This window comes from Stegostoma tigrinum, chromosome 13, assembly GCF_030684315.1.
Source record: "Stegostoma tigrinum isolate sSteTig4 chromosome 13, sSteTig4.hap1, whole genome shotgun sequence".
In the NCBI taxonomy this organism is placed as follows: domain Eukaryota; kingdom Metazoa; phylum Chordata; class Chondrichthyes; order Orectolobiformes; family Stegostomatidae; genus Stegostoma; species Stegostoma tigrinum.
The window spans coordinates 31,190,614-31,204,079 of NC_081366.1; the positions used below are offsets into that span (position 1 = coordinate 31,190,614).

General features: G+C 38.0%; 1 protein-coding gene across 3 annotated transcripts in view; it reads left to right on the forward strand.

Moving 5' to 3' along the window:
- Positions 1-9,962, forward strand: part of LOC125458478 (pterin-4-alpha-carbinolamine dehydratase 2-like) — a 69,488-nt gene extending 59,526 nt beyond the window's left edge. For all 3 annotated transcript variants that reach the window (XM_048543757.2, XM_048543754.1, XM_048543752.2), the window contains 2 exons: positions 6,507-6,587; positions 9,596-9,962. In XM_048543757.2, the coding sequence (XP_048399714.1) occupies positions 6,507-6,587; positions 9,596-9,694 (180 nt within the window). In that variant the 3' untranslated portion in view covers positions 9,695-9,962. The remainder of the gene's footprint in view (positions 1-6,506; positions 6,588-9,595) is intronic.
- The last annotated feature ends 3,504 nt before the right edge of the window (positions 9,963-13,466 follow it).

Sequence of the window (13,466 nt, forward strand, 5' to 3'; positions counted from 1 at the left end):
GCTGACCAAACCACGTGACTCTGTCCTATGAGGTGTACCTGCCTCCTGCTACAAAGAATCTAGAAAATTTACCCCTCTCTAATGTGCCACAGTTTCTCTGGTTCAGCCACCCTTGTGTAAACTCCAATTTACAATCCAAGTGACCTACTTAATTATTTTAATCAATTGTGCATTTACTTATATTTTAGGGGTGATTTTACGAAGGTGGTCAAAGTTATCAGTAAGCTTGAACAAAGAAAACAGGAGAAACTGTTCCCAGTGGTTTTAAAAAAAACCTAGGTAAAGGGCATAAATTTAAAGTATTTGTCAAAGAGTCACAGACAACACTTGGAAACCGAAATTTATGATCTGAAAAGCATTGCTTGAAAGGTAGCAGATTCTGAAAAAAGGAAATATTTGAAAAAGGAAACTGGGGTAAACTTAAGGAATAATGACTTACTTGGCTGCTATCTATGACCCAATTGAAAAAAATAACTACTTTTTTTGATGCTTTGAACAAAGCTGTTTAAATAATTAAACTGGTGGTTCCATTTGGTTCCCAAGATAGAATTAATTAAGTTACTTATTTTGCTGACAAAAAAAGGAAGATTAATGTAGAAGTGGATGATTTGAAAGATGCTGAGTTGGTTTTGTACATCTCTATGGTACAGACTACAGCCAATTGTGCATGAGTCGTGCAGGGTATGGACGTTTAGTTGGTGGAAGCTATAGAGATCAAGTGGACTGCTTTGTTCTGAGACTAGAGGGAAAATAAGCACAATATATTGTTCAAACCTTCTGATCAAACTTGGTTGCCTGTTAAAGTTCTTGTGCCCAAATGAACCAGACTAATGTCATAGGAACCCCGAAGACAATTAGAAGAAACCCGTAATTTATGATTAACCTGATACTACAGTGTGACCACGTTTGAAAACATGACAGACTTCCAGCATGATGCCTTTTTAAAACAGCTCAAAGGGTCATTTGAAAGGTGATTTTCTTTTAAAGTTCCACCTTCAGTGAGATAGACCAATATTTGGGCGAATTACGATAATTGAAAACAGAGCAACTGTACCTGTTTACATGCTTTGACAAATCATTGAAACTTGCCTGCGAGCAATTAATCAGTTCTGTTTGTAGCAAATAATCATTAATTTTTCTGGATTTACACTTGCAGCACATGTTAGTGCAACAGAACTAGTTAATAATCCTGGAATTTCTTCTCTAATTCTTTACCGTTACAAATTAAACAGGTCCTTATACAGATGGGCTAGATTTCTGTTTTTTTAATTCATTAAACTGCAGTTACCAGGATTTTGAGAATTGGCCCAATTTTTGCAACAGGAATGATGCTGAAACTGCCTGTGCTTGTTGTCATTGCTCTTTTGAGCCTTGTAGCAATCTCTTGAAACCACACAGAAGCAGTTAAAAACAGAAATACAGAAATTGCTACCAGTGTTCCCTCTAGACTATATGTGCACACAGCCGTGCACCAGTCAGCAATGTGCCACACAAGGAACAGACCAGACATAAAATGCTCCCTACAAGAAGAGCCAGTGCACAACCATACTCCAGTCTTAATGTGACAATCTGCCTTTGTGTAGCAAACAGAATTTAAAGGGAGCATTTGTTGCTGGCAGGTATTCGCCAGGTAGTTTTCCATAGGAAGTGGTGTGGAACTCCTCATTGTCTGCATTCAATTAGAAATCACTTAACTGACAAGAACTTTCTCTTTTTACGCTGTTTTCCAGTTGTGAAGAATAAAATCTTGGGGAAAAAACGTTGCACTTTGTTGAATGTAGTGTGTTTGGATTTTTAACATTGTAATGAATTTGTAATTACTGCTAGAAATCCTCTCGGTGAAAAAAACTAATTTCATATTTGTAAAATATCAAATTTCTACATAATGATTTTTTAAAAAATCTACATTTTACAATTAGTTTGGCTAGTTTTGATATTTTGGTATCTCCTTTAATTTCAGTTATATGCCCCAATGTTTTATTTCACCCTATTTTTCACTTTTATTGTAGTTTTAATCAGTGCATTTTAGATTATAATGTGTGATCTTGGAATACTTCAGTGTGAGTGACTGACTGATTGCTGTTTACTGTCTCGGTGGCAATCACTTGGCTTGATGCCAGATTCAACTTACTGTTATTTTTATTACGAAAATATAATTTGCTTTTTTTTTAAAACTTTATTTACGTAGTCCCTGAAGCAGTTCAGTTTTGTACAGTCTTTGCATATGCAGAAAGAAACAAACAATGGAGTTTGTTTTCCGACACTTCCAATAAACAAACCCAAGGCTTTTTTTACACATATATATTTGAGGCAATGGGAGGGTTCAATAACTGAATGGACCCCCAATGTACTTTTGTTTATAAAAATCTCTTTGTATATGTACATTGTCACAAATATAGATTGATTCTGTACAGTAGCATATCAAGTAAACAAACAAACATTGGAATTTCATTCTATCCAAAAAAAACAAAGACATCTCTTACACATACAATCCTATGTTTCTGGAAGGACCCCTTTTTTACTTCAAAAATATACTTTAATCATTAAAAATCACTTTGCATATATACATTGTCACAAAAGCAGTTTGAGTCTGTACAGTAGCCTATCAAATAAACAAACAAAACATTGGATTTTGGCTCTACCCAAAAATCCAAAGAACTCTCTTATTGAAACAATATTTATTTTTGAGGTATTAGGAACGTCTGATAACTGAAGTGACTCCCATTTGCCTTCAGCAAGAAGACCTCACATGGTGGTCTTTCCCCACTGCGCTTTGGTAGCAGCTGCTCCAAACCCAATGGACCACCATTGTACTTAGGCCTGTGGCAAAGTGGAAATTTACACCATAGCAAAGGCTAGGTTTTCAAAGTCAGTTTTCTTCGAGGTCACTAGTTAGCACCATTGCCATGTGCTGACTGCAAAATCCAAACTAGTGTGATTGCACGTCGAGCTAATTGATTTGTTCTTGTAATGCCAAGAGCACGTATTCGAAATTCTTTCAGATCCAATTCAGGTGACATTTTCCCCCCTATCTCTCCCCCAAATTAGTCTGACATGTATTTAAATGCAAGTAAGAACAATGAAGCAAGAGTAGGCCATTAATCCTAAATAAAAACCATAAGACCATAAGACATAGGAGTGGAAGTAAGGCCGTTCGGCCCATCAAGTCCACTCCGCCATTTAAATCATGGCTGATGGGCATTTCAACTCCACTTCCCTGCACTCTCCCCGTAGCCCTTGATTCCTTCTGAGATCAAGAATTTGTCGATCTCTGCCTTGAAGGCTTCCAATGTCCCACTGCACTCCGTGGCAATGAATTCCACAAGCCCACCACTCTCTGGCTGAAGAAATGTCGTCTCATTTCAGTTTTAAATTTACCCCCTCTAATTTTAAGGCTGTGCCCACGGGTCCTAGTCTCCCCGCCTAACAGAAACAACTTCCTAGCGTCCACCCCTTCTCAACCGTACGTTATCTTGTAAGTTTCTATTAGATCTCCCCTCAACCTTCTAAACTCTAATGAGTACAATCCCAGGATCCTTAGCCGTTCATCATACGTTAAACCTACCATTCCAGAGATCATCCGTGTGAATCTCCGCTGGACACACTCCAGGGCTAGTATGTCCTTCCTGAGGTGTGGGGCCCAAAATTGGACACAGTATTCTAAATGGGGCCTAACTAGAACTTTATAAAGCCTCAGAAGAACATCGCTGCTTTTATATTCCAACCCTCTTGAGATAAACGACAACATTACATTCGCTTTCTTAATTACGGACTCTACCTGCAAGTTAACCTTTTAGAGAATCCTGGACCAACACTCCCAGATCCCTTTGTACTTCTGCTTTGCTGATTTTCTCACCATTTAGAAAATAGTCCATGCCTGTATTCTTTTTTCCAAAGTGCAAAACCTCTCATTTACTCACATTGAATTTCATCAGCCATTTCCTGGACCACTCTCCTAAACTGTCTAAATCTTTCTGCAGCTTCCCCACCTCTTCAGTACTACCTGCCTGTCTACCTATCTTTGTATCATCGGCAAACTTCGCCAGAATGCCCCCAGTCCCTTCATCCAAATCATTAATGTATAAGGTGAACAGCTGTGGCCCTAACACTGAACCCAGTTGCCATTCTGAAAAAGAGCCTTTTATCTCAACTCTCTGCCTTCTGTCAGACAGCCAATCCTCAATCCAAGCCAGTAGCTCACCTCGAACACCATGGGCCCTCACCTTGCTCAACAGCCTCCCATGAGGCACTGTATCAAAGGCCTTTTGGAAGTCTAGATAGATAACATCTATTGGGTTTCCCTGGTCTAACATACTTGTTACCTCTTCAAAGAATTCTAACAGGTTTGTCAGGCATGACCTCCCCTTACTAAATCCATTCTGACTTGTTCTAATCTGACCCTGCACTTCCAGGAATTTAGAAATCTCGTCCTTGACAATGGATTCTAGAATTTTACCAATTATCGAGGTTAGGCTAATTGGCCTATAATTTTCCATCTTTTGCCTTGATCCTTTCTTAAACAAGGGGGTTACAACAGCAATTTTCCAATCATCTGGGACTTTCCCTGACTCCAGTGACTTTTGAAAGATCACGACCAAAGCCTCCGCTATTTCCTCAGCCACCTCCCTCAGTACTCTGGGAGGTAGCCCATCGGGGCCAGGAGATTTATCAATTTTTAGACCTAAAGAACTGCAGATGCTGTAAATTAAGAACAAAAAGAAAAAGTTGCTGGAAAAGCTCGGCAGGTCTGGCAGCATCAGTGGAGGAGAAAACAGAGTTAATATTTCGGGTCCGGTGACCCTTCCTCAAAACTGTTCTGAGGAAGGGTCACCGACCAGAAATGGTAACTGTGTTTTCTCCTCCACAGTTGCTGCCAGACCTGCTGAGCTTTTACAGCAACCTTTTGTTTTTGTAGGCTGTTAATCCCCCTTTACCATTTAACAAGATCATGTGACCTATGTCGATGTACAATATATCCCTGAGGTGTAACGATTGTGTTTTGTATCAGTTAATAATTTTACCATTCTTCACATTAGCTATAATGCTCAAAAGATTGAAGTTTGTTCAAGTATATTTGTAGCTGTAGAGTGTTAGACTTACAGTTAGGGATTAGGATGGGAACACAACGGGGAGATGTGTCTCTTGTCAACTGATAATTGAGTCCTGCTGTGCTTCGGCTACAGCCTCACAGGATTAAACAAAAACAGGTATTTGGGCTTTTATCTGTCTCTGTCCCTTCTATGCTTTTCACTCCTCTTATGAAAAGTATATATTTTTGACAAAATCAGTAAGACAATGTATTCTTCCATTGTAAAACCATCCTTCTCTATAGACCCAATAAAATTACTATTTTTCATGATAACTATTGAAAGAATGAACAAAATATGCATTGTACATTCACAAAAATCAGATTGAGCAAGAACATTAAAATGCATGTTGGAGGAGACTGTTTGACTCCTCGAGCCTGCCTAGCTGTTTAATAAAATGAGGGCTACTTTTGCATCTGCCACACTGCCACCAGTGTGCCCTTTACAATTAACCCTTGACTTCCTTGTAGATCAAAAGTCTGCCTTAGATATATTCAGTGATGCAACCTCTCCTGCTTGCTGGGGAAGAGAATTCCAAACACTAATGAGCCTCTGGGAGAAGGAATACTTGATCATTTCCATCTTAAATGGGTATTTCCTTATTTTGCAACTGCCCCAACTAGCGCTATTTTCTCCAAAGACATTTTTTGCTGTCATCTCATGTGGCATGTAATTTTTTTAAGAAATCTGAGTAATTTTAAACCAGGCTTAAAAAGTGACATAATGATGAGCAATTCTTAACTACTTTTAACATGATCATGATAGGAGATGGGTGGCGAAGAGTGAGATGTTTTTAATACTTGAATAACAGACCTCCCTTATGCTGCGCTATACGCTAAGATTATTCCTCTGTCTTATGATGGCCTTTATTAAAAAAGTTCATTTTAATTTACCTTTCTGTAGTTAGAATTTGCTCGGAGTAACAAATCTTCAAGTAAGAGATTCAACACTCTTTCTGTCCCTCTGTACTTTAAAACCAAATCCCAAAGCCCTGCTTATCTTTTATCAGCTCTAACTCCTTGCATTATAAAATCCATGGAATTATAGGAAAATAGTGAAAAGTCTTGCCTGCTGATCCCTGATGAACTAAGGACAAACAACATTAACTCCTCTGGACCCCATTATTGCATACTACAACTTCCAGATTTTGGCAGAAGTACAATTTCTGGAGATTGCAATGCCACTCCGGTCCCCGTGAGTAGCACATAAAACAGTGTTAGCTATTAATGGAATCAGAAAACTGGGACCATTGTAAAAACAGCACGTTTTATTTTTCTGTAAACAGAAATGCCCAATATCATCTACTGCAGCTTATCAGAAGTTTGACTTGCATTCTATATTAGCTCTGCATTTTGGAAACTTCAAACAAAAATATTTAGAAAGCTGTTAATGTCTTGTTTAAATCAATTCTTATTCCAGGCCTTTGGATTTATGACACGCGTGGCTTTACAGGCAGAGAAACTCAATCATCACCCTGAATGGTTCAATGTGTACCACAAGGTAATGTGTATGTTTTGAGATTGACAGCAAAATGGAGCACACTCTATAAGTATAAATCACTCGCTGTACAATAATGTGCAATCCATTAGTCTGAAACACAGTTTTACATCTAGCAATGTGTGTTAAGGTGCACTCTCTATTCCCTACACTCAATCTGTGTGATTTTTGTTTCACAGGAAAACACAAATCTGCATATAAAACTTTGTATGACGCTACAAACCTTCACTAGTGTTCTCAGATATACTGCTATCTTGGTTAATGTGCTACTGCTGGTTGGCTCAATCTTTCCTTTGATGTTTGTTATAGAGATCTGCACAGCAGGATCAAAGCAGCTTAGCCATTAGTAGCGCTGTCGCTAACAACATTGTGTGCATTTAATGCAGCTTTTAGTCCATCCAGACCATCACCAATTTAAACTTAAGATTAGAGTAAGTGCAATTGTTGGAACCCATTACATACACTTCACTACACCCACCCCCAGCCACCATCACCACTGCCTTTGTCATAATTTTCTTATGCTTTTGTACTTCTGGGGAGTCCCATTCTAACCTATGCAGATTGTTTTATTATTTCCTATATTTTGGTCCGCTACTAGTCTTGTTAACCTACAGAGTAGATCTAATATATATGATAATGCTAGCAAAAAGTACCAGAGGAGTTTTGTAGTGAACAGCATCATTTAGAATGGAATTTTATTCTAAGTCAAAAGAATAACTGCAAATGCTATAAATTTGTATCAAAAGCATGGAATCATTAACATAGTAAGTTAGGAAACATCTGAAGTGAAAGAAAAACTGTTAACCTTTCGGGCACAGCCTTTCGTCCGAACTGGAGGATGTAAGAAGGCACCCAGTGAGGAAAATGGAGGAACACATATACAAAGGAAGGTAAAGAAAATGCTATAAAATGATGGGGTATATTAATGAGGAGAGTGTTAACAACATAAGACAAAAGGTCAGAGAACTAAGAGGCATAATATAAAAGGTACATAGCATCTTTCATAGCCACAGAATATCTTAAAGTGCTTTTAGAGTATAGCTTGTTGTTCTGTAAGAAACAACACAGACAACTTATGTATGTTTCCAGTCATGAGCACACTGGGTGAAAGATGATTATGGCCAGGAAACTGGGAAGAACTCTCCTGTACTACTTTGGGATAATACCATGGGATCATTTTTCGATCTACTTGAAGGGGTAGAACATGTTTCATTTTAACATCTCAACCAAAAAATGGCACTCCGAGCAGTCCATTGTTCCTTTGTTACAACACGAACTATTTCAGCCTGGTTTTCATCCTTTGTTACAATTGTGTAGAGCTTACGCAATAATACGGAACATGTAAATTCAAGTGATAGTGCTTTCAGGTCATGGAATTGGAATATTATATCTAATGCAAGAAGAGTTTTCTACAGAATATATAATGTTAGACTTCCAGCAAAAAAAAGACCTATAAGGCGTAAGTTGCTGGAACAGTTGGTTGTTATGAATATCTCCTCGTAATGTTCAAAATTACGGGATACGTCTGAAGAAAACTGAATCCTTTTAACTAGCAGAGAAAGTGAAAGTCAGTTTGGTTTTTATTTGTGCGTCCGGCCAATAATGATATGGTAGGATCTGATTTTACTCCAATTTGATACCAATCATAATCAGATGTTTGGGGGAACAGAATAGTGAGAAAATAGTCTGTAATGGAGAAAGGAGCTTCTGACTATAGGTTAGAACTGATGCACACAATGTCTTTAAAGCAGCATTCCTTCTCGTTTTTCAATGGGCAGGTAACACAATGCGAGGAAAAAATTCAAAACAATTCTTTTGGCTAAGGAAAATAAATTGTTACATTTTATGTACTCATTAATATTTTTAGAAGGTACTTTTATGACTTCTTTTATAATACCAACTTGCTTGTGGTCACAAAGGGATATTTAGATTGGTCTTCTTGATGAGCTGAGGGTCCATTGAATAGGAGTTGGGTCTCGCACAAAATAAGATTGACTGGTATCTTGGGAAAAGGGTGGTTCATAGCTGGACAGTTATGTATTGCAGGTGCAGGTTTGATTTGGGAAATGGAGAAATAGCCATGGCAGCTAATCTAAATTTTTTTAATGTTGAATGAAAGCTGTCCTGGACATCGAGAGCTCCCCTGCTTTTAATGTTGGCATGCGATCTTAGCTCAGGAACCCAGTTTAATACCTTTGGTCAAAAAATGGTGCCTCTTGCAATCTACATTAGCTCTAATTTTTCCTGCCATTGCACAGATTCCAAGGTCCATGCTTGGGAGCAGGTTCTGGAACTATAAGTCCTGTGCATTCTCCCACAAATGATATGAACAGACCCTCCAAGCGGCCACACAGTTTAGAAGGAACGTTGCTGACAATATAAAACTAAGGATTGCATTGACGTGTCAGTTTATTATTTCAGCTTTGAGCTGGAGCTTGAATTGTCGGTCAAATACTTCCAAATGGAAATTAGAGCCAAAGTGCTGGAGTACAGTCACAAACTGTAGCATTTCTAATAAATAAAATTCACATTTTCATGAAAAGTACTGACAGATCTGCACACTAGAAACTTTAGTTGTATACTCCCTTTCACACAACCAGTGTCGGTTAAATTGTCAGTTGGTAGATAAAGGAGTTTAGAGTGACACTCTTACACATTTAGCGGGTTACTGTTACTTTTATGTTGGAAGAATAATTAAATGGAAAATTAGATTATTTTTATATTGATGTCTTTTTACTGAAGAAATTTTTCAGGCCTTTCCTTTTTTCTTTGGCTGAGAGCCTTCTTGTCTCTTCTTGTAGTAAAAACAGCCAGCAACTTTATTCTGCTTTATTTTCCCACTCTTCAAAAACCACAGATGCCACACACAAGACTTCTCAAAGCAATTGCTCCAATGAAAATAATAGGCAAGCAGAAAGGAAATTCTGAAATTGACGCTTGCTGCAGGACGGCTAAGGTGGAATGGTGAATCTGCTTGATGAACTAACATTCTGTATTTCATTCCTCCCCAGGTTCAGATAACTCTTTTGACACACGACTGTGGTGGTCTGTCCAAAAAAGATGTCAAACTGGCAAAGTTCATCGAACAGGCAGCTGCTTCAATAAATTAGTTATTTTTATGCTTTTAAAAAGGTTCATTATGAAATGTGAATTCTGAAGTGATGCTGAGCTCCTTATAAAAGGTGAGAAGCGTTCAAGTTAACATACTGAAATAGGTTGTCCCGAATTTAAAGAATATTGCTTAAAATATTTGCATCACAGATGCTGAAACTGGAACTGCAGTGAGTGGAAAGTTATTTTTTAAATTCTGTTCTCTTATCAACACAACATATAATGTAAGAAATGTTGAAACAATAATAAAGAAACAAGAAATTTGAATATGTCAGTTCAGGAGTATCAGACTTGCCCTTGAACCCGAGAGTTGGTGTCTATAATATTGATTAATATAAAGAAACATTATTTTTGCTGGGTTTGGTTTGTGCCATATCATGTAATAAAGACAAATCCACTAATGTTAAAATGCAGTTCTCGCAGTAACTATACATTGAATATTAACGGTGAGGTTTTAACTCTCGTTTACAATGAGCCCACTTGCACATTTAAAATCAGGTTCCTTGTTGTTGACACTCTTTCTGCATTCTGTTCTATTACCCTGATTTACTTATGTAAGGTATGATTTGCCTGGTTAGCATGCAAAACAATGCTTTTCACGGGATATATAGGTAAAATAAATCAAATGTTTTTAATTTGATTTGATTTATTACTGCCATATGTACCAAGATACCATGAAAAGCATTTTCTTGCGTGCTAACCAGACAAATCATACCTTACGTAAGTACATCAGTTTAATAGAACAGAATGCAGAATATAATGTTACAGCTACAGAGATGATGCAGAGAAAGATCACCACTAATACATGGGAACATATCTACTTTGCATCACGATTGTGACACACATTTTTCATTTTATAAACTTCACTGTCAATATTTATAATAGAAATTATCTACACTTTGTAATTTCCCAATACGCTGGATGGCTTCACAATTCTGTCCTGCACTGCCCAGTTATTTAGTTTGTACTGCAACAAAGCTTTTATACTTTGATCACCTTTGCTGTTTAGTTAAAAGGGATATCAAAGCAAATGCAGAATAAAGACCAAATGTATGAATTCACAATGCAAAATCAATTACGTCTGTACGCCCTGCTGTTCTATCTGAAGACAACATTTCCTCTTGATCTCTCGTCTCTAACTGTGGAAGATGAATTAACAGACTTACAGTAAATTAGCTCGTAATAAGTAAGTAAATTAACATTTTAGGTCAGGGCTTCCCAATTTAGAGCAGGGCTTCCCAAACTGTGGTTTTTTTCCCTTCCCCCACCCCAGTCAGTTGAGAGGCTTTTCCAAATCTTTGTGGTTTTTTTTGTCCGCGATTGTGGCCTAATGGAATGTTCTGGGTCTGGATTGCTGCAAAAAAAATGCCTGCAAATAATTAATACTAGTTTTTTCTTTGCCTCATCTGCTCATTCAGCCCCTCCCTCTATCTTTCTACACTCAACCAACCCCATATGCTGAACCCTCCCATGGTCAGAAGATGTGTATTTTGCAAATTTTCACAGAGCTGAAGCCACATCAGGACAGTGGATTGGGAAGCATTGGCTCAGAGGTATCACAAAAGAGTGAGTGAAGAGTGAATTCCTACACTAAGTTCCCAATTTTAGCCAAGTTGCTGTGGGAATAGATGGTATGAACAATTAAAACATTCAAAAGGCATCTGGATGGGTATATGAAAAGAAGGGTTTAGAGGGATGTGGGCCAAATGCTGGTAAATGGGACTAGATTTATTTAGGATATCTGGTCGGCGTGGACAAGTTGGACCGAGGGGCTGTTTCCGTGCTGAACATCTCTGTGACTCCATGACTTACCAGTAGCCACCTTCAAGTCCAAATAAATGCTTTGCTTGCAAAAGGATTGATGAATGTATTCATGTTTAGATTGTCTTTAATTTGTTTTAACAAAAACATGTTCTGTTAATCGCATCACGTCTAAGACTCTCTGTAGGACAGTGTTCTCAAAGTGTGGTGTGTAGACTGTTGCTGGAGCATGAGCTGGTCCAAAGTCCAAGCTACTGACACGCAACAACACAGCTGTGATCATAGAACCTGCATCCATTTCTGAAGAAGGGGCCCGACCCGAAACGTCAGCTTTCCTGCTCCTCTGAAGTTGTGTTCCTCCAGCTCCACACTATTATTCCCACTATTCTTTTTATGTCATACAACCAGACTGGCTCCTGTGTTTGTGGCACAAGTCGTCGTAAATGCAAGCAATATGGGAAAGATGTGTTACTATAGTTTTTGTTTGAGGAAAATAGATGTAGTTTAGGAAATTCCTCTAAAATTATTGTGATTTTTCTAACACGTTAGAATGTTTCAAGTGAAGATATTCCTTTTCAGTACTAATGTTTCAAATATGCAAATATCTATACTTTTGTTTCTGGCCTGAATTAATTCACTTGTGCATAATTTTCTTGAATATTGCATGAATGTGTTAAATTTAGTGGCAAGCCTTCAGCAAAATATTCTTAGTTTCCATAGTTCCCGTGAGTTCGGAGGTTTTTTTTTGAGATCTCAGTTGAAAATGGGTCAGCTCGAACACTTAAATGGTCTGCAAGGTTTTTGCCCCAATATAGGGTCTCTGGATGGCAATGTTTGACACCCTTTGGAAGAAATGAAAGCTTCTGGCAGATGTTTGCATTTTCAGTTGTACAAAAGTCAGTAGTTTCATGGTGAAAAAAATGCAAACAAGTAGTATCAAGATCGAACAAGTAACAATGGGTAAATGGAGAATAATGGATGACTGGAAGTGGCTGCAATGTAGCTGAGGCTCAGATGGTTTATACAGAAAAATTCCTATGTGTTTTTGTATGGATACCTGACTAACACCTAAGGGGTTCAGATAATGTCATGAATCTCAAACTTTGTTCTGGTTCGTAAATGACTATGCCACGAGTTCGAAAGCCAGATCTGAAGCCACACTGATTATTGTTTTTAAATATATGGGTAATTTTCATTTGGATGTGCAATTTGTTTTTCTTTTTTGTTATCAGTTGATAGAAAGGAAGGTATTCATCACGAATGACATCGTCAAAAGGGCCCTGCAATTATTTTCAATTTTGTTGCTGAATGGCAGGGATTTCTGAAGCCAGTAACATTGTAATATTGACTTAGTTACTGCAGTGCTTTGGGTGGTGCTCGTCCATCTGGACCTTTTAAGTACAGTTTGCGTGTGAACACCGCAACTGCAGTGCAGCAGTTATTGATGCCACCATGAACAAGCATTGCTGCGGTCTGGGACTAGGCTGTGTTTCAGAAAACGCCCTTTTCTTTTTGAATTGGTAAAGGTTTACAGAATGTGCTCTTGCATGGTGCATTGAGCAATGAGTGCACTATTATGGATATTGTTTTTGTAAATGTCAGCGGAATGAGACTTTAGTGAGCTAACCTGTTTACTGTAATAACAGTTTGACGTGTAGGATTCTTAAGTGCATTTGCATGCTATTTCAATATCAGAGTAGCCTTTCTTTTAAAAATAAGTATCAATTAAAACACTTTCAGAAAGGTAAAATTAAACAAATTCTTTAATTTTTTAAAAGATAGAACAAAGGACAAAAGAGAAGTACAGCACAGGACCAGGCCCTTCAGCCCTCCAAGCCTGTGCCGATCATCATGCCCTAACTAAACTTAAAAGAAAACTTTCTGCCCTTATTCAGTCCATATCCTACTATCCCTCCCCTATTTATATAAACATCCAGATGCCTCTTAAATGTTACCAATGTGCCTGCTTCCCCCATCTTTTCCAGCAGTGTGTTCCAGGTTCCTACCACT